Source organism: Lepisosteus platostomus, chromosome 16 (assembly GCF_059453375.1).
Source record: "Lepisosteus platostomus isolate fLepPlt1 chromosome 16, fLepPlt1.hap1, whole genome shotgun sequence".
Classification (NCBI taxonomy): domain Eukaryota; kingdom Metazoa; phylum Chordata; class Actinopteri; order Semionotiformes; family Lepisosteidae; genus Lepisosteus; species Lepisosteus platostomus.
In genome coordinates, this window is record NC_142626.1 from 25,401,865 (window position 1) to 25,428,402 (window position 26,538).

General features: G+C 37.6%; 1 protein-coding gene across 17 annotated transcripts in view; it reads right to left on the reverse strand.

The window, feature by feature from the left end:
* LOC148647083 (NACHT, LRR and PYD domains-containing protein 3-like) overlaps positions 1–26,538 on the reverse strand; it is a 1,669,284-nt gene that overhangs the window by 1,207,126 nt on the left and 435,620 nt on the right. For all 17 annotated transcript variants that reach the window (XM_088609309.1, XM_088609304.1, XM_088609298.1 and 14 more), the window contains exon 2: positions 11,444–11,617. In XM_088609309.1, coding sequence (XP_088465435.1) covers positions 11,444–11,616 — 173 coding nt within the window. In that variant the 5' untranslated portion in view covers position 11,617. The remainder of the gene's footprint in view (positions 1–11,443; positions 11,618–26,538) is intronic.

Genomic DNA, 26,538 nt, shown 5'->3' on the forward strand with positions numbered 1-26,538 from the left:
AAAAAAAAAGCACTGGAACAGCCGTACACATATCGATAGTCTTATACTACAGTTTGTGCTACAGTACATGAATATAATTATATCTTCATTCATTCTGTAGATACGCAATTCCATATTATATTCCCTATTAATCCCTATTCTAAAAGTATGCTTTTGTTTACTCCGATAACGAGCGTATTTGCAGAAAAGGTTAAAACACTATCAGTTTTCACAAAGTATATAAACTTAATATGGTCAGAAGGAGCGCGTAAAAACGTTTCCGAAATAACCACATGTAAGACTCTGATGCTTAAAATGTTTAGGGAGAAAGTGGAATACCAGCCATATACAGTTTACATAATATGTTTATGTTCCTAAATTAATATTGTTTATGATCATAAGATGCATTATGCTCCTCTTCTTTTTGTGCTCAGCTACTAAAATTTCCCTTTAGTTGTAAAATTCCATAGAAATATTTAGTACTAAGCAGATTAAAACATACACAGTACAGAGATTAAATGATTAAATCTTCTCAATACTGACCAATGCACCACATGTGCCCCTGTCAGTCATTTTGGTTAGCCAATCACATACCGCAGTACGGCGCGTGCGTGCGGTACGGGTATGTACCATGCATTTTGAATGGCTTCATCTGTAAGTTTACTGTATATACTTCGGAAAAAGTAATAATGTTTGAACCTTTTCTGCGAATACTTAATCTTGTTATCGCAGTAAAAAAACGCGTACTTTTTAGAATTTGATTACTAAGGAATATAATATGGAATCGCGTACCAAAACAAATTTATAGGGATATAGTTGTATTCATATACTGTAGCTCAAATCCTGCCAAAAAAAAAATTTGATACAAGAAGAGTATTTTTGGACAAGGTGAGGCTCTGGCGAAATTGCTCTGTAAACTGAAGAGTTATAGAGAAGATTTTCTCTCCCAGCCTCAGCAGCAAACAGCAGATAATTGTTTTCTTCCTTGATAAGCTGATCTGCCTGCTGCTATTAAAAAGTTGGGCGGGATTTTTTAGCAGCAGACAGATTAGGCAAAAAACAAGCTGTTAACAGGCTGTTTCGTGTTTCGTGTGCAGTGGGGGACATTCAGGAATGTGATTTCACAGATGCTTTTGTTCTGTCTTGCATTGTCAGATTGTGAATAAATAAAAGCATTTATAAAATAAATCTAAGGAAATCAGCAATCAAATGTCCTTTTTTTCCGAAACACTCGTATTTTCATACTGTAGTTTGAGTCTTTGTGTAAGCTGTAAGTTCTTTTTACTTCTTAATTAAACTTTTGAAACACTTTCTGCGCATTCCGTACAGAAATAAAATCATGTTTTCTACATGTGTTGAGCAGATTAGCAGGCTGCTGACAAAATAGCGCACCGTCCCCCACTGCGCAGTATAACTTTAAACGGACAGGAAAAAGAGCATTTTCAGAGAGCAATTACGTTATGTTTATGCAGAATAAGTTATTAGATTTATGAGCAATCTAATTTCTTATTCGTTTAAACAGTGACATTTCAGCTGCATACTCAGGTGAGCCCGAAAGTGCTACATTATTAATAACATCTTCCGTGTCGCATTAACATTGAAATGTTCTTTTTAACAAGTGTAAAAAGAGGCGATGGGCATTTAGGTAGATTGCCAGGGAAAAGGATTTGTAAATATATTTTGTTAAAGCAAGTCAGTTTCTTGCAAAACATAAAATACATTATTTCCAAGAAAGTTTAACCTTTGTCACTAATGAAACCACTAAATTGGTTAAAATGGGAACAAGTGAGGCAGGCAGGGAAGGGGGAGGCATCTTCCCACCTCTATGACTAAAGAAAGTGTCAAAGAGAAATGTCTTGAGCGACATACAGATGCAGCCATTCAAAATGCGCGGGCGATACCGCATTATTTTGCGGTACGCTGTACGCAGTCTACCGCAAGTTACCGGTAAATACAGCGAGTTACCGTAAATTCTCCTATAATATGACAAGCAAAATAATAGTATCCGGAATTTCCGCAAGGTGGAGCTAATAAAGCTCAACCTCTCATGTTTGAGCTGTGGCCATCAGTCTTTAACGAAGATATTACTAATAGTATTAATAATGAATGACCTTGGACAAGCTGTAAGTGTAAACTCAAAGTATTGCCCTGGTCAACATTCTTTTTTTCATTGACCGTCTTTGTAAAAGTAACACCACAGCATATCGCAATCACGCATTTGTTTCCAATCATGCAAAGTACAGTAATTTTTGAGAATCAATTCACCATGCCTTTCACATGCTCATAAAAGAGATTGATTTAGGAACATAAACATATTACCGTATGAAAACTGTACTGTATACAGTATGTATATGTATATTTAATGTCTTAACTGTGGCCGTTTAAGTATTGAATATTCATATCTAATTTTACCACTGAAGGGAAATCTTAGTAGCTGAGCATAAAAAGAATAGGAGCATACTGCAACGCGTGTGAAGGCCATAAACGATATTAATTTTGGAACATAAACATACAGTATATGGCTGGTCTCGGTACTTTAAAGAAAACATACACGAAACATGGTTTCATTATGACCAGAATCGGTCTTGAGATATTTTTAACTTGATTTACAGTATTTGAGAGGTATGTCTTAACACCGATACTACAGTGCGTAAATACTGCTCACGTATATGTTTCTAGGTTTATATTATGCATTTCATACGGTCAAATTACTTTTGAGCAACTAATAAGAAGCGCGAAACGGTATGCGTTTTAGTTTCGTTTTGTGCTGGGACTCTGCTTTTAACAATGTCGCCGTGGATTGATTAGAGATATCAAGTACATACAAGTCATTTTTTAAATGCTGTAGTTCGTCTTGTAAAAATGTTATGAGTACATCATCTATCAACAATTACAAAGGTTCTGTTTCCATATTGCGGATTTTGGTTACGTAATATTATTTTCTAGATTTCACGTTGTGAATATATGAATTGGGCATACAGAGCCGCAAAGAAGTACATTATGGGTTGTTGTTTTTTTTTTGCAGTTTTATCTAGAACAAGCGATGCTTAAACCTTTGTCTGATTCTTGTGAAACTATCCACACGACAGTTACAGTACCCAGGAGTTGACTTTCTAAATATCACAACATGATCGAATTTAAGTCTTTTTAATAACAATGAATAGTCACCTATGCATTACAAAATAAACATTTATATTGATTTGAATCGCGTTTTGAACCAGCTACCAGTTAACACTGTACTTCCTACTTTGAAATTACCTCTGAAACCGGTTTAATTCGTCACAGCCAGCACTCCGGCAGAGAGGGGGTTGTACTCGTAAAGTAGAAGCAGGCGAGATTTCCAGCGAAAGACACCCCCCCCCCCCCCCCATACTATTCAAATTGTATTACAGCACTGTAATTACACATTGTAATTGTATTACACATTGTACACATGCTTAAAAGAGAAGAGAGAAAACGCAAGCCTTCTTCAGGTGTGAGGGTCTTCTGCTCAGAATGAAACGCTAAAATGCTCAGCAGCTCATTACAAACCGGGTTTTTTTACACAGCGATACAGCTTTGCGTTGTGAATCTGTTTTTCCGTGTTTACAAAGAAAGTGGAATACAGTGATACTACCTGCTATACAGATACATATGTTTAGATATTTAGACCCTTAAATTAATATCATTATTAATAATAATGATTATAATGATAATAATGATAATCGGCCAGTGAAAGCTCTGTTGTCCTTCACATCAATGCCTGAAACATTTTACTGAACCCAGGATTTTACAGAGAGGGAGGAGGCGCGGAGCTCAGCAGTACAGAACGAACATTCTGCTGCCTGGAGCGCTTATGGCAGCGATCGCGTCTACATTTATAACTTAGTTTTTAAAATTAATCAAGCAATATGAAGCATTTCTTTTTACTTTTAAGTCCCTTAATTATCATTAAGCACAGCTTTCTCACCACTTAGACTACTTTTTGATACCATCCTTAGTCAAACCAGAAACGTGTTGTTCTGTCTAATGACATTACAAGTGGAAAGATTACAGATTTTAATCGTCTTTAATTTTGTTACGTTATACATTTTAGAAACGTTTCATCCATACAAACACCACAAAACTATTTTCGACTGTATTTCTGAATAGTATGTTACACTTAGTTCACTGTTTTAAATACATCTAATTAAGAAAGTTAGGTGTTAGCATAAACTATTAGCAAGCAATAATATTAAATTTAGCACTGTAATAAGCTGTTGCACTTTCCCCCGCATCTTGTAAAAATATATTTTCAGTGTTCAAATATACATTAAGTCTGACCATCATATAATAAGTTAAATACAAAACTAAAGAAAAAATAGGGTTAAATATAATTCAAAATATTTTGCTAACAATGTTAACTGTTTATGAATAATAAAATGTATTAACTAAGGAGTAGGATGGCACAGTTGTTAGTATGCTTTTTGTTTTGTTTCTTTCTCATAAATACAACAGTAGTACCTGATGTCTCAGTGGCTTTCAAAATTAAATTATGCATGCAAACCTGTGAACTAGAAAGATAACTAAGATATCCATCCATTTATAATGGTGGCAAAGTGGTTAGCATTGCTATCTTGCAGCAGTGGGGTCCTAGGTTCAATTCCTGCCATCCTGTGTGTGTGGGGTTTACATGTTCTCTCTGGGTTACATGGTTTTTCTCCATATGTGTGATATGACTCCCTCTCGCACTCCAAAACATACTGGTAAGTTAATTGGTTTATGGGAAAACTGGCCCTGGTGTGTGTGTGTTTGTGTCTGTCTGTCCTGTGATGGACTGGCGCTATGTCCAGGGTGTATTCTGCCTTGTGTCCATTGCTTACTAGGATAGGCTCCAAATCCTCTGTACTGGATAAAGAGATTAGAAATGGATGGAAGTAAAGGCACTGTGTGGATGGAACTATACAGTGATGGCAGCATCTCACTGAGAATAAAATATTTTATAGTGCTGGCTTAAGGAAACAGCCTTTCCACCTCTCTTGCACATCAGTATCCATACCTAGTTATTTAAACAAATTGCCTCTAATTATAAACATCTTAATATGCTGGCTCTGTGGATCCGCATCAGCTATGTTTGCCCATACCTTCAATTCATGTGCATCCAACACACAGTTCAATGCCTGCAACTACACATAATCTAAAATACAATCCTTATTTCAGTATCTATGTAAACATATAGTCTGTTAACTTCATCATCTTCATCAAAAGTATGCCTAACCCCATTAGGAAGTGTTCTTGTTATAAGTGTATTCCTCAGCTTTCCCCAAATTATCTTCTTCTTACCAACATCTCTAGTCTTTTATCCTGCAATAACTCAGCCAACACTTAAATCTCCAAAAGCTGCTTGTGTTAATTTCTTTAAATCACAAATATCATGTGTAAATACTGGCCATGTAATACTCTGCATTGTGGAATAATAGTTTATTTTAAAGGGAACTAGAGAAACTAAGAACTAGAGAAATCAAGAAAGGCTTTTTTTCTAGAATTAATAAATGCACATCCTGTTCACTGGGGAAATTAAATCCACAATGAGCAATCTTCAATATGTTCAGAATATGACAGCAAGAATCCTATCAGGGATGCATTACACCTGTTTTCAAGTCCTTGCACTGGTTACCTATCAGATTTCGAGTCAACTTCAAAATCCTTATCCTCCTTATATACTGTCCTACAACTGTTATTATTGATCACCGAATTAATGTACTTGACATGACTTCATTCAGCCTTTTCTGAACATCTATGACAGGCAGAGAGAGTGCTGTTTCTGGTGCGATCTTTTGCAGCTTGTTTTAAACGAACAAGAAATTAGATTGCTCATAAATCAGTTATTCCATATAAACACAGCGTAATTGCCCTCCGAAAATCCTCTTTTTCTTGTTCGTTTTAGAGACCTTGATCGAAACTGATTTTAGATGTCAGAAAGGATTTATTTTCTCTGTATTTCCTACATTGCTTTGTCGAGATTTTAACTTTATATCTAGGCTCAGATTTCAACTATAAATCGTACAGTAATTAATAGCAGTAAATACTGATGTTTTGCGCCCTCTTACCACAAAAATATATGTTTTGTAGTTGGGATTAACTTTATTTCGTACGCGTAGCTACTACCATTCAGACACCGAACAGTTAAAGATGGCGGCAAATCAGATACCCAGAGAGGGGGGGCGTCTTCTCGCCTCCATAACTAAAATGCCAAATAGGAGTGGCTTAAGCGACATACACAGTCGTGTAACTGACAGTTTGAGGTAGCCTATCATGTAAATTTCGCTTTGTTGCTGATAGGTTAAGCTTTCGAAACTCTGCCCCAAAGTCATGTGACTGATTTTTCGCCCTGTTTCGTTGGTTAAACGCAATGATCACAAGCACCACCATGGTTACTGGGATGTGTAGTTTTTAATTCCGTTTGAATTATAACTGTACGTACTGTCTTCATATTTGGCCAGGGCTTTAAAGAGAAGGCGCGCCAAAAAATTTCGGTGCCGTCGTCTCTGCTTTAAAGGTACCCCCGTGCTGGAAGAATTTGACCTCGGAACGTTTGCCCAGCGTAGTTATAGTGGACATAAAAACAAGAGTTCGCTGGCATTATATCCTAGAAGACACAGACCGGCGCCAGACTGGTAAATGCCTGATGAACTAGGGATTGGACAGTTTCCAAGTGCTTGTACAATCGATGGAAATGTTCAAATAAATGTGCAAAAGAAATAAACAAAATAATCATTTATTTCTTTATCGTATTGGCTAGCTAATGCCCTCTCTTTGCTAGTTAGTGGCTGTGTTTCTGCGTTGGGTAGCAACGGGTGACTGTTCCCAGGCGGAAGATGTAAACAGCTTAATTTTCGTGTTAAATAATTTTTAAAAATTAAAATTCATTCTATACAGCAATCACATATTTGGGTACCATTTCATAAAACTTTCATGCTTAAAATGTTTAGGGAGAAATGGAAGACTGGTGTGTATTTTTTCTTTAAACTCTCAAGACCAGCCATACACAGTACAGTTTATGTACATACAGTAATGTTTATGTTCAAAACTAAGCGGATTAAAATGTGCACAGTAAAGACATTAAATGATTAAATCTTTTCACTACCAACCAATGCACCACGAGTGCCCCTGTCGGTCACTTTGGCCAGCCAATCACTTATCGCGGTGCCCTCTGGCGCCCTGCGGATAGGTTACTGTACCGCGGGTTTTTACCGCTCATTTTGAATGGCTGCATCTGTACAGAGCCGAAAACGTTTGGTGCGGTCTTCTCTGCTTTAAAGGTACACTCCTTGTGGATGAATTTTCACCTCAAACGTTTGCCCACCAGCTAACACAGAGAAGCACACTGTACAAAATGTACTTGCAAGAATAGCGTTTACAAACATAAAAAAAAACAAGTTTTATACTGTTATACTACACAGTGTATTAAAACACACTATGTTCACTACACTGCCCACTAAACCTCTTTCCCAAAATTTCACGGGGGCAAGGTCACGTAGCTGATTCACAGCTGGATACTAATTTTTCTGGTAAAAATTCAGATATTTGTCAACATATTTACTAAAATTAACCATCTCAGTATTTCTGCATAATTAAAATATTTATGATGAAGGTGGAAGATTGTGTACGTTTGTAAAACTGAGCAATCTTGCTTTTATAAAATATACCAACTTTTTCACGTTTAATGCTTAACATGCTGTAATACAGTTTACATTGATTAAAAGTCTAAACAGTATACAACTTAAATTCTTATCTCTATTAATATAACTATCAAGTGGTATTAAATAAATACAACTTTTTTGTATAGATGACACTTTTCTCAAATGTATTAAAAAAATAAAAATGATCCCAATCTAATTTTCCCACGTGTGATACCATTAGGAAATACATTACGCTCCTGCTGTGTTTAACGATGGTATGAAAAATAAATTTAAATGGTTAGAAAGCTATGCTTAAAGTTACCTAAGGGACTTAAAAGACAAAGATAAAGATTTACAATGCATTGTCAGATTGTGAATCAATAAAGGCATTTAATTAAACACGCGCTTGCGATTTTAATCAAAATGGGGGTAATGGGGGTAAATAAAGCACATGCCTAATCCATTAGGCCACAGAAGTAATCACATGGGAAGGAGTGAAACTGATACAGACATTTCCAAAGAAAGTGTACTACTGTGATAATTTGAGCTATAGTATATGAATATAATTATATCGTTATTAATTTCTTTAGATAAGCAATTCCATATTATATTCCCTATTAATCAAATTCTAAAAAGTATGCGTGTTTTTACTGTGATAACAAAATATTCGCAGAAAATGTTCAAACACTATAATTTTCTACAATGTATATAAACTTAATATAGTCAGAACAGGCACATAAAAACGTTTCCAAAATACCCACATGTAAGACTTTGATACTTAAAATGTTTAGGAATACTGGTGTGTATTTTTTATTTAAACTACCAATACCAGCCATATACAGTTTACATAATATGTTTATGTTCCTAAATTAATATCGTTTATGTGCTTGTGAAAGGCATGGTGAATCAGAGATTTTCAAAACTTAATTTGTATGATTGGAAATCAATACGTGATCAGAAGTGCTTTGGTGTTTACAAAGACGGTTACAAAGAAAGTGTAATACGTGTAATTACCACGGTAATACATTGAATTTACAGCTTGTCCAAGGTCATTCATTATTAATACTATTAGTAATATCTTCGGAAAGACTTTGATGCATAAAATATTTCTGCATAATTAAAATATTTATGATGCAGGTGGAAGATTGTGTACTTTTGTCCAACTGAGTAATCTTGCTTTTATAAAATATACCAACTTTTTAATGTTTAATAATTAACATGCTGTAATACACAGTTTAAAATTATTAAAAATCTAAAGAGTATACAACTTAAATTCTTAATTGGAAAAAGACTGTCCTTCAGCAGTGATCGGGATTCGAAACCGTGTGTTTTCTGGTGACAGCTCAAATGCTGTACATAAGACGTTAAGCTTTATTAGCTCCACCTGGCAGTTTTACAAGGTGATTCCTTGTTTTACTACAGTGTACAGTGTGCATTTTAAATGGCTGCATCACTATATACAGTATGTGTAAAAAAGATGGGTAAAGTGGGAAAGATTGCATGTTGAGATGTCTAATATGTCATGTTAATATGTAATGAGATGTTAACAAAGAAACCACACACAACAACTTGTATAAAATCACGTAGCAGTTTTTTATCTTTCTATATGCCCACCTTCTTTCTCGTTTTGTACTTCCTAGGTGTTAATTTTTTGATGCATGTGAAAAAGCAAATGTTGTGTCTCAGCATTAGCACATAAAAAAAACAAAAATCACCAGTGTTCACTTACCACAGTTCTGTTAATTTACAGTTGCGATTCCTTAGAGTGGTAGACAACAGTTTCACTCCTGAATTCCCCAGGTTATTGTCACTCAGATAGAGTTTTCTCAGACTGGAGTGTTAAACTGAACAACAGAGGCCAGATCTTCACAACATCTCTCTGTAAGTCCACACTCACTCATCTTGCAGACAAATAGACAGGCTCACAGCTGAACATCTGCACAGCTCATCTAAATCATTGTTTCCATCATTTAGATCCTACATTAGTAGTAACCTCCGAGAAGCAGTGCAGACAGAATCTGACATTATTCTGACATGAAGCAAAACTTAAAAAACTGGAAATTAATTTCTCCCTTGCTCTTGGGAAGGATTGGGACAACAAGAATGAATGTACTTCCAGGATTTCTGTCTTCCTCCTTGTTTCTGTCTTATGCCCCTCAATGACCATTTCTAAAACGTCTGTCTATTTCGTGTGGTTTAAAGTCAGGGTGCCATGCTATTTCTCTCAACCCTCAAAACAACTATTCCTTTCTTGAGTTTTTCTAAGTGATTAATGTATTTAAATTGCAAAATTTAATTATGTTCATAATGCTTTGAGTTATACTAGGTGTAAAACATAATGTTTTAAGTGAGATGAATACCTCTTCACCATTTTGCTGGGGAGCAGTCACTCAGGTTGTTGAAGCTTTAAGCTGAGCTGCACAGAAGTTAGACTGTAGATCTGGGAGTGTTTGAGTGCTGTAGGTTTTACCTGAGGTTTTCTTCCCTCCCAAATAAATCTAGACTGAAGTTTGCCCTGAAATTTGACTTTAATTGTCATTACAGGGATATGTTTATACTGTCAGCTAATTGACAAAGTGGTCGTGCAGCATTTGAATACCATCAACATCACTTTTAATAAACAATTATCCAATTCAGGGTCACAGTTACCTAGAGCCTGTCCCAGGAAGCACTGGACACAAGGCAGGATTGAACCCTGGACAGGATGCCAGTCTATCAAAGAGCACACACTCATACCAGTGCCAGCTTTCCCACAAGTCTATTAACCTGCCAGCATGTTTATGAACTGTAGGAGAAAACTGGAACACCACACAAACATGGGGAGAACATACAAACTCCATACAGATAGCAACCCAGGTCTGGAATTGAACCCAGGGCCCCAGTGTGATGTCTCCTGCACTGAGCTGATGGAAGCAGTAACCTGGAGACTGAATCCAGGTGTGGGCTCTGCTGGAAGCAAGCAGGGCAGGCAGGAGAAAGTGAAACTAGAGACGAGATCGAAATGGAAGGGTTGAGCTGAGAGGAACTGATTAAAGCACCAGGCAGAGTCGTTTAACATGCAGGGTTCAGAGCACAGGGATCAGTGCAAGACGTTGTCAGACAGGCAAGGTTAAAGCACAGAGAAAGAGGAGAAAACACTGGGGAAATTCAAAGCTGAGAAGAATTAAATGAGACTAAAATACGATATTAACATATTGATAAAGTTTGCATACCTAACTCACTTCCACAGCTACATACTTTCAGATGTATACAGAAAATTAGAAAATACAGAAGGAATACAAGAGTTAAGAGTAAGATACAAATGAGAAATGTGGGTTGGCCAAGTCTTCAAAATCTTGAAAAATATACAACAATCCTTATTAGGAGTCTTTTTTCTTCTGGGACAAACACGATGAGCTGCCTTCAAAGGCAGAAAGATACTTGTTCAGAACTGTCAAGACGGCAGCCATGAAATAAATCACTAGAAACTGATTAAAGCTGGACTGACCTTGTGTTCAAATACATGAATGAAATCTCATAGACAATGTTACCCACAGAATTCTAAATCAACAACATAACAGCATAAACACATGTGTAAAAAGATGGGCAAAGTGGGAAAGCTTGCATGTCGAGTCTCTCGGGAATGAGATGTTAACAAAGAAGCCAGAGACAAGAACTTGTATAAAGTTACCTAACAGTTTTTTGTCTTTCTGTATGCCCTCTTTCTTTCTTGTTTTGTACTTCCTATGTGTTACTTTCTGATGCATGTGAAAAAGTGAATGTTGTGCGTTTCAGAATATCTACATAAACAATAAAAAACAAAGAAATCACCAGTGTTCACTTACCTCAGTGTTGTTAATTTACAGTTGGGATCCCTCAAAGCTGCAGACAGCAGTTTCACTCCTGAATCCCCCAGGTTATTGCCACTCAGATCCAGCTCTCTCAGACTGGAGTGTTGAGACTGAAGAACAGAGGCCAGATCTTCACAACATCTCTCTGTTAGTTCACACCATGACATCCTGCAGAGAAAAAGCCAGGAGCACAGCTGAACATCTGCACAGCTCATCCACATCTTTCTTTCCAAGTCTTCGCTACAACACCCAGCTCAGCAGTAATATACAGTACAACATCATGTCATTATCCATCTCAAGAGTGTCCACGGATGAGGATGATGAAGATAACACCTGCTTCAAAATTTGGGTTCCAGGAGGAAGAAGAAAGATGAGAAGAAATTCTCAGGAAGGGAGACAGTGGGAAACAGGGAGACACACGGAGCTACAGTGACTGGAAATGGGAAACAGAAATAGAAAGACTTTGACTTTTAACCATAATAAAAATTGCTTCACATGTATTATTATATTTTATTTTGATGTCATCTTCTTATAGTTATTTTAGTTAGTTACAGTGTTGTTGTTTTTCTTCAAATGGTTTATTAATCCCAAATGTAAATGACCAATACTGGAGTAAGTGGACTGGAGATTTTGATGTTTGTAGATATTTAAAAAAATAAAGAAATTGATCATGAAACTAAACAAATCTCATCCCTCGCAAAACTACACAACACTGCACACGTTTTACACATGAAAGACCCTCTACACAGACTCCCACATGTAACATAGTCAAAACACACCAACACCTTCAGACAAGAGTCTACAGTTTTACTGGAGGAATTCTAGAGACATCCTGCTCTTCACCAACCCCTCAAACACTCTCCTCCTCTACAGACCCTCCACCTGAAACTCTGTTAATCCTGCTCTTGTAGAAGAGGAGCTGGGTCTGGCCCAGCAGAAAGTGCACTGGGTACAATTCTCTTCTTACTAACATAACTCACCCTGAACACAACAGCAGCGGGAACACAACCGCACATCCTGAGTGTTTTTCTTTGAGAATTAATGTGGATGCCTTGCACTATGTTCATCCTCTCCAGACATTTTACCAATCCTAATCCAGTCCCTTCTGTTCCTATTTTTTCCTGATAATCTCTCCCTTTTTCCCCCGTCTATTGAATTTAAACTCACCCACACCTCCAAGCTCACTAGTTGATCCGTACACTCTGGATCTCTCCATAGTGCTGTCGTGATTCTCGCTCTCCAGCTTTTTACTCTAGGGACACGTAGCCACGGACCCCCTCAAGTTCAATGAGCACAGTACATGTTTATTTAACCTGATTGAACTAAAATATAGCTTGTATTCACTAGAACCCTTACAGTATAGCACCCCAAACAATTACAGTATCTCCACAGTTTTACTAGAGGAATTCTAGTGAGATCCTGCTCTTCACCAACCCCTCAAACTCTCACTCCCTCTACAGACCCTCCGCCTGAGACTGTGTTTATCCTGCTCTTGAAGAAGAGGAGTTGGCTCTGGCCCAGCAGAAAGTGCACTGGGTACAATTCTCTTCTTACTGACATAACTCACCCTAAACACAACAGCAGGGCTGCAGAAGGTCAGAATAAGGTTAGAGAAGAGGTGGATCAAGAGACTCAACATGGGAGTCAGAAAGGTTCAGGTGCTATAGCAGTGAAAGTGTACCTGAATATCAACACAGAAGTGAAACCATAACCAGAGGTAAAACATTAAATTCATACAGTATATAATACATGGGATCACCTAGGTTCTTAATGTGACCGATGTAAATGTTCTTAATGTGGCATAACAAAATGATACTTTTAATTTGGCAGTGCCTCCACCTGAAACAGACCTGAATCAATCTGTGAGTATATTAGGCTTTTGGGACACATACTGCAGCCTACTGCTAATGTAGCAGTACTGCCAAATTGTAATGTACTGCTAGCTACATTAAGTGACACTAGCTTGGCAGCACCTTTCAAAATGAAATGAAAGCCTAAACCCTGCTTTAGAAAAAAAAATCCTGGACCAGGTAAAGTCAACTTTAGCAAAGACACTTATATTACAAAACCAGGGTTATGTACTATTAGGTGAGGGTCTGTAGAATAGATCTGAGCTACTTTTGGAGAGGCACAATTATTTGTTTGTTTGGGAGGGGAGTGAGACCACTCCCTGTGCATCACTACATGGTCCCAGTCTGGGTGGTCTTATCAACCCCAGCAGTTGTGACAGAGACCCTATGTGACAAAAACAAGGTGATTTTCTATTAGCTGTGGGTCTGTAGAATAAGTTTAAGGTATTTTTGAAGAGGCACACATTTTTCTTTGGTCATGACAGGAGTGAGACCACACCTTGCTCATCACTGCATGGTCCCAGTCTAGTAATAGGAGGTGCTCTACATACCTCAGCAGTTTTGACAGAGACACTTATCTGACAAAACCAAGGTGATTTTCTATTAGCTATGGGTCTGTAGAATAGATTTGAGCTACTTTTGGAGAGGCACAAATTTTGGTTTGGTCGGGAGGGGAGTGAGACCACTCCCTGTCCATCACTGCATGGTCCCAGTCTGGAAACAGCAAGTGGTCTTATAAACCCCAGCAACATTTGCAAAGACGCTTATCTGACAAAACCATAGTGATTTTCTATTAGCTGTGGGTCTGTAGAATAGATTTGAGCTACTTTTGGAGAGGCACAATTTTTTGTTTTCTCAGGAATTAGACTTTTTCCTGTCTAGAAGAGCACAGCTCTGTGTCAGTTTGCAAGAAGAAAGTGATATAAAAACACCAAAGAGATTGCAAGAAAGAAATAAAATAATGAAGAACGGCAATTTCCTATTACCTGTGCGTCTCTGTATCACATTCCACCCAGTTTTAAGGATGTACAAATTGTTGTTGTGCTATAAATGTGACTTTATCTGGTGCAGGATTTTTTTTCCCTAAAGCAGGGTTAGGGTATTTTTATTTTGAAAGGTGCTGCCAAGCTGGTGTCACTTAATGTAGCTAGCATCAAGCTACTAAAGCCCTTCTGCTATGTTTATTTACCTTGGTTGAACTACAATATAACTTGTATTTCACCTGAATGTATTAATAATAACATTATATTCACATACTGTACTAAAACAACAAAAAATGCATATGAAAACTACATAAATTCACACAAGGCTACAGAAGGAACAGACTCGACTGGATTTAACACACACTTAAGCTAATTGACAGAAATGGTAGAGTACAAGACGGCGTACTGTCTGATACCTCCGAAGTTATCTCCGAAGTACAAAAAAACGTATAAATACGTGGGAGAGGTATTCGTTTAAATTATTTAAGTGTGATAACACTTTGTTAAAGAGCCCGGGAGGGGCCATCAGTTGGAAAAAAAGTTATATCGAGGGAACGATATAACGATATCAAACGCTATATAACACATTTCCGAGTCTTTATATCTGTTGTGTATCTTAATAAAGAGCCGTTCTTATTTAGGCTGGGCAAACGATTTAAAAAAAATTAAAATAAAAAATGAGATATAATGATGTGTTCCGGCTTAACATAGACATTGCACGACTTTAAAACATATAAAAACAGGTTTCGAGAGTTAAAAACCACTTTTTATGCGCGAAAAATGGGTGATTTTTCTTCCTCGTGATCAGCTCAGAATCTTTGTGTACGCTGTAAGGTTTTTACTTCTTAATTAAACGTTTAAAATACACGAATTTCATAAAGACAACACACGTTTCGAAGAGAAAAAATCCCATTCTTTTCTCTTCCTGGTGTGTGAAACTGATCAGCAGGTCTTTTTTTCCCAATCAGAGGCTCTGAAAATAGCGTACCGCCCACTGCGCTCCGTCAGAGAGTGGCGCGGCACCGAGAGAGGGAGGAGGCGCGGAGCGCAGCAGTACAGAACGAACGTTCTACTGCCTGGAGCGCTTATGGCAGCGATCGCGTCTGCATTTATAACTTAGTTTTTAAAATTAATCAAGCAATATGAACCATCTCTTTTTACTTTTAAGTCACTTAATTATCATTAAGCACAGCTTTCTCACCACTTAGACTACTTTTTGATACCATCCTTAGACAAAGCAGAAACGTCTTGTTCTGTCTAATGACATTACAAGTGGAAAGATTACAGATTTTAATCGTCTTTAATTTTGTTACGTTATACATTTTAGAAACGTTTCATCCATACAAACACCACAAAACTATTCTCGATTGTATTTCTGAATGGTATGTTACACTTAGTTCACTGTTTTAAATACATCTAATTAAGAAAGTTAGGTGTTAGCATAAACTATTAGCAATCAATATTAAATTTAGCACTGTAATAATTTGTTGCACTTTCCCCCGCATCTTGTAAAAATATATTTTCATTGTTCAAATATACATTAAATCTGACTATCATATAATAAGTTAAATACAAACTAAAGAAAAAATAGGGTTAAATATAATTCAAAATATTTTGCTAACAATGTTAACTGTTTATAAATAATAAATTGTATTAACTAAAGAGTAGGATGGCACAGTTGTTAGTATGCTTTTTGTTTTGTTTCTTTTTCATAAATACAACAGTAGTACCTGATGTCTCAGTGGCTTTCAAAATTAAATTTTGCATGCAAACCTGTGAACTAGAAAGATAACTAAGATATCCATCCATTTATAATGGTGGCAAAGTGGTTAGCATTGCTATCTTGGAGCACTGGGGTCCCAGGTCCCATCCTGTGTGTGTGGGGTTTGCATGTTCTCTCTGGGTTACATGGTTTTTCTCCATATGTGTGATATGACTCCCTCTCGCACTCCAAAACATACTGGTAAGTTAATTGGTTTATGGGAAAACTGGCCCTGGTGTGTGTGTGTTTGTGTCTGTCTGTCCTGTGATGGACTGGCGCTATGTCCAGGGTGTATTCTGCCTTGTGTCCGTTGCTTACTGGGATAGGCTCCAAATCCTCTGTACTGGATAAAGAGATTAGAAATGGATGGAAGTAAAGGCACTGTGTGGATTGAACTATACACAGTGTTAGAAACCCACTATGAAATGGCAGCATCTCACTGAGAATAAAATATTTTATAGTCCTGGCTTAAGTAAACAGCCTTTCCACCTCTCTTGCACATCAGTATCCATACCTAGTTATTTAAACAAATTGCCTCTAATTATAAACATCTTAATATGCTGGCTCTGTGGATCCGCATCAGCGATGTTTGCCCATTCCTTCAATTCATGTGCATCCAACACACAGTTCAATGCTAGCAACTACACAAAATCTAAAATACAATCCTCATTTCAGTATCTATGTAAACATACAGTCTGTTAACTTCATCATCTTCATCAAAAGTATGCCTAACCCCATTAGGAAGTGTTCTTGTTATCAGTGTATTCCTCAGCTATCCCAAAATTATCTTCTTACCAACATCTCTAGTTTTTTATCCTGCAATAACTCAGCCAACACTTAAATCTCGAAAAGCTGCTTGTGTTCATTTCTTTAAATCACAAATATCATGTGTAAATACTGTCCATATAATACTCTGCATTGTGGAATAATAGTTTATTTTAAAGGGAACTAGAGAAACTAAGAACTAGAGAAATCAAGAAAGGCTTTTTTTTCTAGAATTAATAAATGCACATCCTGTTCACTGGGGAAATTAAATCCACACTGAGCAATCTTCAATATGTTCAGAATATGACAGCAAGAATCCTATCAGGGATGCATTACACCTGTTTTCAAGTCCTTGCATTGGTTACCTATCAGGTTTCGAGTCAACTTCAAAATCCTCATCCTCATTCAGTACCTACAGTATATGGCTTATTATCTGTCTACTCCCCACCTTTGTCCATCTGACTCTGGTCTTCTAGCTGTCCTCAAGAACATCTACATTCTGTGGGTGACAGGGTCTTCTCTAGCTGCACCCCAGAGCTCTCAATTTGTATTCCCAGTGATATCAGTCACGTACCCTGAGTGCATTTAAATCTAACCTCAGAACCTTTCTTTTCAGAAGACTTAGTGTCTGTATCTGCTTCATTTTCTAATTTTGGTAGCACCTCTAACTGCTTGTCTTTCTTATATGTATTTACTTTGTAATCTGTGGTCCTTTTATCTGTTTTTATATCTACTGTATTGCTTTGAGATGCCACTTTTAAAGGTGATATATAAAATAAAGTTTTTTATTATTGTTATAGAGAAACATGATCAGTTTTCCCTGGTCCAGATAAAAAGATCTAAAGCATACTAGTTTGTCACTCTTCTCATTCCCTTTGCTAAATAACTTTTCATACTAATCTGATCAATCTAACTGCCTGTTTTCTGTGCTTTCTCTATCCTGCTAGATTTGCAATTATTCTGAACATTTTCTTCTTGAAATAACTCATTTCTAAATACCTTTTTTCACTGTTAACATCTTGCAGCAAAGCTGCGACAAAATATACACTTAGCACAGTTCATCCTGCTACCAACATTGAATAACAAAATCTTAAGATTTCTATATTTATGTCTTTATTTAGTGGTTTCATTAGTGACAAAGGCTAAACTTTCTTGGAAAAATGTATTTTATGTGTTGCAGAAAAAACTGACTTGCTTTAACAAAGTATGTTTACAAATCCTTTCACCTGGCAATCTACCTGAATGCCCAACTATCTGAGAAGCCCTCCATGAAACCATGGTTGCTATTAATTCTTTTAGGGCTTATTGACAGAATTGCTGTTTTTTATGCATGCTAATTTTCTGATTCCTCACTCTGTTTCATGTTTATAGATAAGACTTTATTGATCGTGAAGGGAAATTGATGTACATGATGAACATGTTTGCATGTTCTTTTGTAACATACACCTTTTTGTATATCTAAGCAAGTGTTCCTGCATCCCTCTTCTGCACTTTAGTCATGGCTTTTTTTCTGTTTGCTTATTTCAAAGCAACACCTGCTCCATTTCTAAAACTTTTTACTCATGTGCATTTTTGTATTTTTTACACCTCTAGCACTTTAACATCCTGAATTTTCATTTGCCTTAATTTGTAGAATGAACTTGAGTTTTAGCCTAAAGAAGTTTTCATTATCTTTTGTTTCTTGTCCTACAACTGTTATTATTGATCACCGAATTATTGTTCTTGACATGACTTCATTCAGCCTTTCCTGAACGTCTATGACAGGCAGAGAGAGTGCTGTTTCTGGTGCGATCTTTTGCAGCTGACATTTCACTGTTTTAAACGAACAAGAAATTAGATTGCTCATAGATCACTTATCCTATATAAACACAGCGTAATTGCCCTCCGAAAATCCTCTTTTTCTTGTTCGTTTTAGAGACCTTGATCGAAACTGATTTTAGATGTCAGAAAGGATTTCTTTTCTCTGTATTTCCTACATTGCTTTGTCGAGATTTTAACTTTATATCTAACTTTATATCTAGGTTCAGATTTCAACTATAAATCGTATAGTAATTAATAGCAGTAAATACTGATGTTTTGCGCCCTCTTACCACAAAAATATATATGTTTTGTAGCTGGGATGAACTTTATTTCGTACGCGTAGCTACTGCGATTCGGACACGGACGGTTAAACATGGCGGCAAATCAGACACCCAGAGGGGGGGGGGGGGGGGCGTCTTCTCGCCTCCATAACTAAAATGCCAAATAGGAGTGGCTTAAGCGACATACACAGTCGTGTAACTGACAGTTTGAGGTAGCCTATCGTGTAAATTTCGCTTTGTTGCTGATAGGTTAAGCTTTCGAAACTCTGCCTCAAAGTCATGTGACTGATTTTTCGCCCTGTTTCGTTGGTTAAATGCAATGATCACAAGCACCACCATGGTAACTGGGATGTGTAGTTTTTAATTCCGTTTGAATTATAACTGTACGTACTGTCTTCGTATTTGGCCAGGGCTTTAAAGAGAGGGCGCGCCAAAAATTTTCGGTGCCGTCGTCTCCGCTTTAAAGGTACCCCCGTCGCGGAAGAATTCGATCTCGGGACGTTTGCCCAGCGTACTACTTGATTCTTATGGACTCATTCTTACGCCTGATCCTGCCAGGGATTTAAAAAAAAACATGCAATTGCGTATCTAAAGAAATAACAGTAAACTGTAACTATGTTCATGCACAAACACAAACCCATAAATAAAGCTGATACTGTTTAGACTTTTAAACACTTTTTTAAAAAAATACAGTATTTTAAACTGTATTACAGCAGCACAATGCACAATGCAACGTAAATCGCTACCTTGATCTTTTGCAGCTGTTTCACTGTTTTAAACGAATAAGAAATTAGATTGCTCATAAATCTAATCACTTATTCTACATAAACACGGCGTAATTGCTATCTGAAAATGCTCTTTTTCTTGTTCGTTTTGGAGACCTTGATCGAAACTGATTTGAGATGTCAGAATGGATTATTTTGTGTATTTCTGTGTGCGCATTTCCTACATTGCTTCGTTTGTCGAGATTTTAACTTTATAATTAGGCTCAGAATTTCAACTTTAACACACTACACTAATTCGTACACTAATTATTAGGAGTAAATACTGGTGTTTTGCTCCCTCTTACCACAAAAATATATATGTATTGTAGCTGGAATGAACTTTTTTTTGTACGTGTCCCTACCTACTACGACTCGAACACAGAATGGTTAAAGATGGCGACAAGTCAGGCACTTAGAGGTGGGGCGTGCGTCTTTCCGCCTCCATAACTAAAATGCCAAATAGGAGGTCGCAGCACGGTTTTCATCACTCTCTGCGGGAGTGCTGGCTGTGACGAATTAAACCAGTTTCACAGGTATTTTCAAAGTAGAAGGGGGCGAGTCTTCCAGTGATTGCAGATCAGATCAGATTCCCCTCTCCCCACAGAAAGACAGACAAATGTTTTCACTGCTTATTAGTCGCTATTAACCGCGAAGTGAGCAGCTCCAATTTCAGGCGTAAGCGATAAATACTGTATATTTAGCTGAAAAGCTGTACAACACAAGAATTTCGTTACCCTAGGAGGTTTCGTGAAAAAGCTACAGGCGTGCCAATTGCAGTCTTTTTTATTTTTAAACACATTTTAGCAAAGTCATGTACCATAAAAGTATGGTAATTAAAAACCATTAATACTTTCGCTTGGGTTTCAAGTCGATGTTTTCTCTTTTGGCTAGACTTGACTATTTAGCCATGAGATATACAATAGATTGTCATTAAACAACCCTGTGTTTATTAATCTTCCTTGTTATGCACAGTGGGAATGATAATATAATGAGAATTAATTTAATCACAGAGTGCTCACAAGCTGATTCTTTCCAGACACAGCTGTATGAGCTCCACCAGTCAGGACAGGAGGATCTACTGTACACAGAGAGGGGCGGGAGGGGGGAACAAGCTGTCCAGCCATGTGGAATGCTACAGAACCCTAAACAGACAATACACACTAGCCAAATATTTGACCAAGATATCCAGACACAGCTGGATGAGCTCCACCAGTCAAGACAGGCAAATAAAATACACTCTACAGACATTCACAACAGTGACATATCATTTGCACATATTGTTAAATTATTACTTGTTTTTCAGGAAGTTAAAAAAACACTTAAATTACTTATCCAGTCTCTCTAAATAAAATTATTTTTCAAGCAATGTAACTAACTTCGGGCAATGTGTTTTTTTTAATCTAACATTGACAGCCACATCTTAAATCTTGTCAGTCAGCTCTTTTTTCTCTATTTGAATTGTGGTGATTCAAATAACTTGGGATAACAAGTGGTCTCAAAGTCACCGAGCTCACAGAGCTTCAACAACAGATGACAACTTCCTTAGTCCTTCCTTAGTCTTCCTACAATTGTTAGACAGGGTGGGGGGCACTCGGGAATGTGAGTTATGCGAGTTAGATTATGAATGAATAAAAACATTTTATTAAAAACACGTTTGCGTTTGTTTGGGAGCTATATTATGTATTTTTCATATATAAGATATAATGATGTGTTCCTGCTTACACATTGCATGACTTTAAAAGCTATAAAAACAGGTTTCGATTTGTGTCTTTTTCACATTATCTGGCAAGCCTTGTTTTGTCTAAGAACCACAGATCATCTCGCTTTCAAAGGACAGCACAGACTTTCAAAAGTCCGCAAATGTATTAGCAAGGGTTAATTGCACTATGGACCGCACATAGAAATGTAAAATAGTCTTCTTTAGGTGTGAGGGCAGGAGTGAATCCCAGCAGGCATAATCAGCAAATAACAAGGAAACAAAGAACAGGGCAGGTGAGATGAGTATCCAAACAGTGAGTGATCAGAAAAAGGAAACAATTGTTACGCCCGGCTTTACGACGCAATTTTTTTTTAACTTGCTAATGTTATGGAGGCGGAAAGACGCACCCCCCACCTCTGGGTGCCTAACTTGTCGCCATCTTTAACCATTCCATGTTCGAGTCGCAGTAGGTAGAGACACGTTTTCAACAATGTCATTTTGTAAAAAGGGGAGATATGTGGACAAGCCAAAGCCCAAACATCCACTGAAGGGTCACGTCTGGAGGGGTATATCTAGAAGAGGCCCGGGACCACGTATTATTTTCAAAGGAATTATGGATCGTGAATTCTTCGAGGAAGTCGTGGTGAAACAGCATGCCACCCCATATATCAGGGAGCACTTTGGATCAAGGCACTGTCTCTTTCAAGACAACGATCCAAAACACACAGCAGCAAGGGCGAGGCTTATAGCAGGAGTGAACTGGGTGAAAACTCCAGCCCAATCCCCAGATTTAAATCCGATAGAGATGGTTTGGCATTCGCTGAAAGACTATGTTCGGAAAACTGCTAAACCCAGCACAAAGCAAGAACTGATCAATGCGATCAAATTCTGGGAGGAAGAACTGACCGAACAAAATTGCAACAATTTTATTAACAGGCTGTTTCGTGTTCTTCCTACGATTGTTGAGCGGGGCGTGGGGCATTCGGGAATGTGAGTCTGATTAAGAATGAATAAAAGCATTTTATTAAAAATGCGTTTGCGTTTGTCTGGGTGCTGACAAAGTAAAAAACAATTACTTTTTGACAATGAAAAACTGTGTGTGTGTGTCTCTCTCTCCCTGCTGGCGTTTGTAATCGTTTTTATTTTTAAAAACATTTTAGCAAAGTCATGTACCATAAAAGTATGGTAATTAAAAACCATTAATACATTTGCTGGACAGAGAGGTGAACATTATTACGCAGAAGACAAAGGTAGCGATTTACGTTGCATTGTGCATTGTGCTGCTGTAATACAGTTTAAAATAATTAAAAGTCTAAACAGTATCAGCTTTATTTATGGGTTGTAATTAAAAAAAAGTCAGAAACTGCACTCAAAATGCAATTTAGAACTTTCTGGCAAGAGGAGACGCCCAAACTAATAATGTAACATGCTACTGTTTGTGCATGAACATAGTTATACTGTTATTTCTTTAGATACGCGATTGCATGTTTTTTTTTAAATCCCTGGTGGGACCGGGCATCCATAAGAATCAAGTAATAGGTTTCATTGCTTTGACAGATCGTCTTTAAATCAATTGCTGATTTAAAGTTTGACAGTAAATGTTTATATTGTAACGCATACTGTACAGCCTCCATTTCTCTATAAAAATCTAAAAGATCGTTTGCACAGCCTAAGAGGGGGGGTCTGCTCTCAGTGACAGCTGACAATCGTCCATACACTCAAGTGAAAAAATTAATAACACCAATGTAAACGTTGTATTTACAATTTACAACTATTCATTGTTATTAAAAAATGACTTAAATTCGAACATGTTGTGATATTTAGAAATATAAAAAGTCAATTAATTGTCCATAACATTGCTAATTTTTTTTTAAAGAAATGTTTGTTAAAAGAAAAGTTGTGGCTCCATCTGGAGAACACCCAACCTGTGGTTTATAAGTCAAGCACCTAGACCACAGTACCACCTGCAAGGTCGCATGAGGAGTGCTGAAACAGCCCTACACAAACAGTATCAACAGGCATTGTACAGCGTGTACTATTGTGTTGTAGTACATTAATATAATTATATAATAGACTTCGATGCTTAAAAGTACTGAGACCAGCCATATACTCTAATACTGTATGTTAATGTTCCAAAATTAATATTGTTTATGGCCTTCACACGCGTTATGCTCCTATTCTTTTTATGCTCAGCTACTAAGATTTCCCTTCAGTGGTAAAATTCCATATAAATATTCAATACTAAAACAGGCACAGTAAAGACATTTAAATCTTTCTACGACCGACCAACACACTACGAGTGCCCCTGTCGGTCAACCATTCACGTACTGCGGTATGACGCACGATGGCGTAGCCAATTACCAGCGGTACGTGTCTGTGCCGCGCACTTTGAATGGCTGCATCTGTACCAATAGAAAATAAATGGGTTTTGACATTGTAAATCAGTATCGATCAAGGTCTCAAAAACAAACAAGAAAAATAGCATTTTCAGAGAGCAATTACTTTGTGTTATATAGAACATAGAGTAAGTTAGTGGTTCTCAAACATTTTGGACCAAGTACCACCCCTGATCAAACCAAAGCATCCAAGTACCACCTACTGTGACTACTATGTCTTCTTCTCATAGGAACCACAGAAAATCTCAGTGACCAACATGAGCACGCATGCGCGCACACACTTATATACACATATAATAAAAATAGCACTGAGGACTTACCATTTAAGTGAGAGGGATGAGCCTGTTTAGTGGAGCAAAGCAGATGTGAATTCCTTGGTTGAGCCTTGATACAATTCACAACTTTGACAGCAGAGTCGAACAGTTTTTAAATCCTCTGGCATTTTCTTGACAGCCAAGGCCTCGCAGTGGATGCTGCAGTGCGTCCACTTCATATCTGGAACACCCTCTCTCTCTAATTTCGTGCAACTACACCGCTGTGTCTGCCTGTCATCACTCTAGTACCGTCTGTACAAACTCCGACGCATTTTTTAAGTCGATGCCATTCTCTTCGAATAATTCAATCAAAAGCTGAAATATGTGCTCTCCTGTAGTTTTTGTTGGTAGCGGCTTACGGAACGGAAATGGAACGTGCCTTAAAAATCATATCTAATGTAAACGAGGAAATTGGCCAAATCAATGGCATCTACAGACTCATCTAATTGCATTGAAAAGCATTTGCTCACCTCTATCAGCATACTTTTGAGATCATCTGCCATATCAATAATTCAACGAGTGACAGTGTCATTCGAAAGGGGCAGCAGGTTGAGCTGTTTAGCAGCTTTATCTCCACACATAATATTTGTCAGCTCTTTTGCCAACAGTAAACAAAGTTCTTCACCAATAGTGTGGGGCTTACCTGCTTTAGCAATCCGCAAGCTTGCATTTCCCCCTTTTCTGTTTCAGGAGTCGGTCTCAGAAGTTAAAAGAAGTTTTTATTTCATGCGCATGGGAGCGAAACACAGTGTATTTTTCTCAAATTAACCTAGAACAGTCCTTAAATATTTTACTGTTATCTATTACGCTTTCCTGTGCTCACAAGATTGGCATTGTTCCAAAATCACGCACATTCTCCTATCTCCCCTATTTGCTGAAGATAACTTTTTTAAATACAAGTGGTCACTTACGTTCATAACATGCGTTCCGATACAATGGTATAGAATCACATAGTAGCACTCAAGTACAAGCACGAACTGTATCGTAGTACGTAGGCTGGGTATTTGACACTCTTTTTATTAAAATAGAAAATATTAAAACCTGACCCAATTTGTCAGTGCATACAACAAATTTACAGGGTCATCTGGCGTACCACCTGGGGGCATGTCACATACCAGCAGTGGTACGTGTACCACAGTTTGAGAACCGTGGGAATTAGTGATTGGATTTCTGAGCAATCTAATTTCTTATTCTTTTAAACAGTGAAATTTCAGCTGCAAAAGATTGCACCAGAGACAGCACCAGCACTGCTTGCCATAGAATTTCAGGAAAGGGTGAATTAAGCCATAATGCAATAATTCGGTAATGAGTAATAACAGTTTAAAATGTACATAGATTAATGTAAACATGCTGGAAACTTCATAATTAAAGTGCTCTGTAGAACAAGAAAAAAAAGATAGAGAAACCTTAAACTTTTTAAGGCTCAAACTAAATTTCAGTCTAAAAAATTAAGACAAATGAAAATTTAGGACATTTAAGTGTTAGAGATGTATATAAATACAAAAATGCACATGGAAAAAAGTTTTAGAAATGGAGCTGGTTGTAGGGGTTTTGTGCATTTACTGGGACAATTATTAATTGTAGCAGTAAGTCACAAAATGATTCTTTGCGGAATAACTCAGCAACAAACACACAGATACTAATACACGCGAATACATTATTAATATATAAAATGTGCATATAAACATAAAAGATCTTAAGAGTGAGGGTTAGCAGAATGCATAAGGTATAAAATCAATCACGAAGAGTAACAAATCAAGAGACATACATTCAGTATACCAGTCATTTATACTGTTTCATTAATGAGCTTTGATTACAACTTCTACACTAGATATTCAAAAGCAAGTATGTCAATCATAGGAATTAAACTGATATCAACTGGGGTTGAGGTAACAATTGAATTCTCAAGCTATAATGCAGAATGTTGAGCACTCATCCAGTTGATGTGGATTCAGATCTCCCGCAGACGCAAAGGAACACCGACAGGCTATTGCTGCGTCCAATCGGCATCCTCTGGCCTGGTGCCAGGCAGTCCTGGTGTGAGGTGTGGGAGAAGGAGGGAGAGATTCCTGCTGCGGTGCACTGGCAGTGGGCTCTCTGAAGACCGGCTAGTTAGTCCTGGCTTAACTACCAGAGTTTGTGCACATGAAAAGTGACTGCGAGTGCGAGCATGTCACACTTTTTATACGGGAAGAAGACCGGTCATTCCATTTGTAGTGCTAGTCCTGAATACTGAGATTCAGCTGTCGACAGTTCCGACCGTAGTTCACTCGTTGATCAGGCGAGCATTCACGGTGGGGTACCAGCGGTTCATGAGGCTTTCTGCTGGGCTAACCTCAGGCGGATCCTTCGGTTACGCGCAGGCGACCTCCGATCTCGACTCTTAGAACAAAGTAAAGTCCTGGCACTCGGACACACTGGCCGTTATGTGATTGTCCGACCTGAGTCTGAGAATTCCCTGGAGGGGCCCCTTCC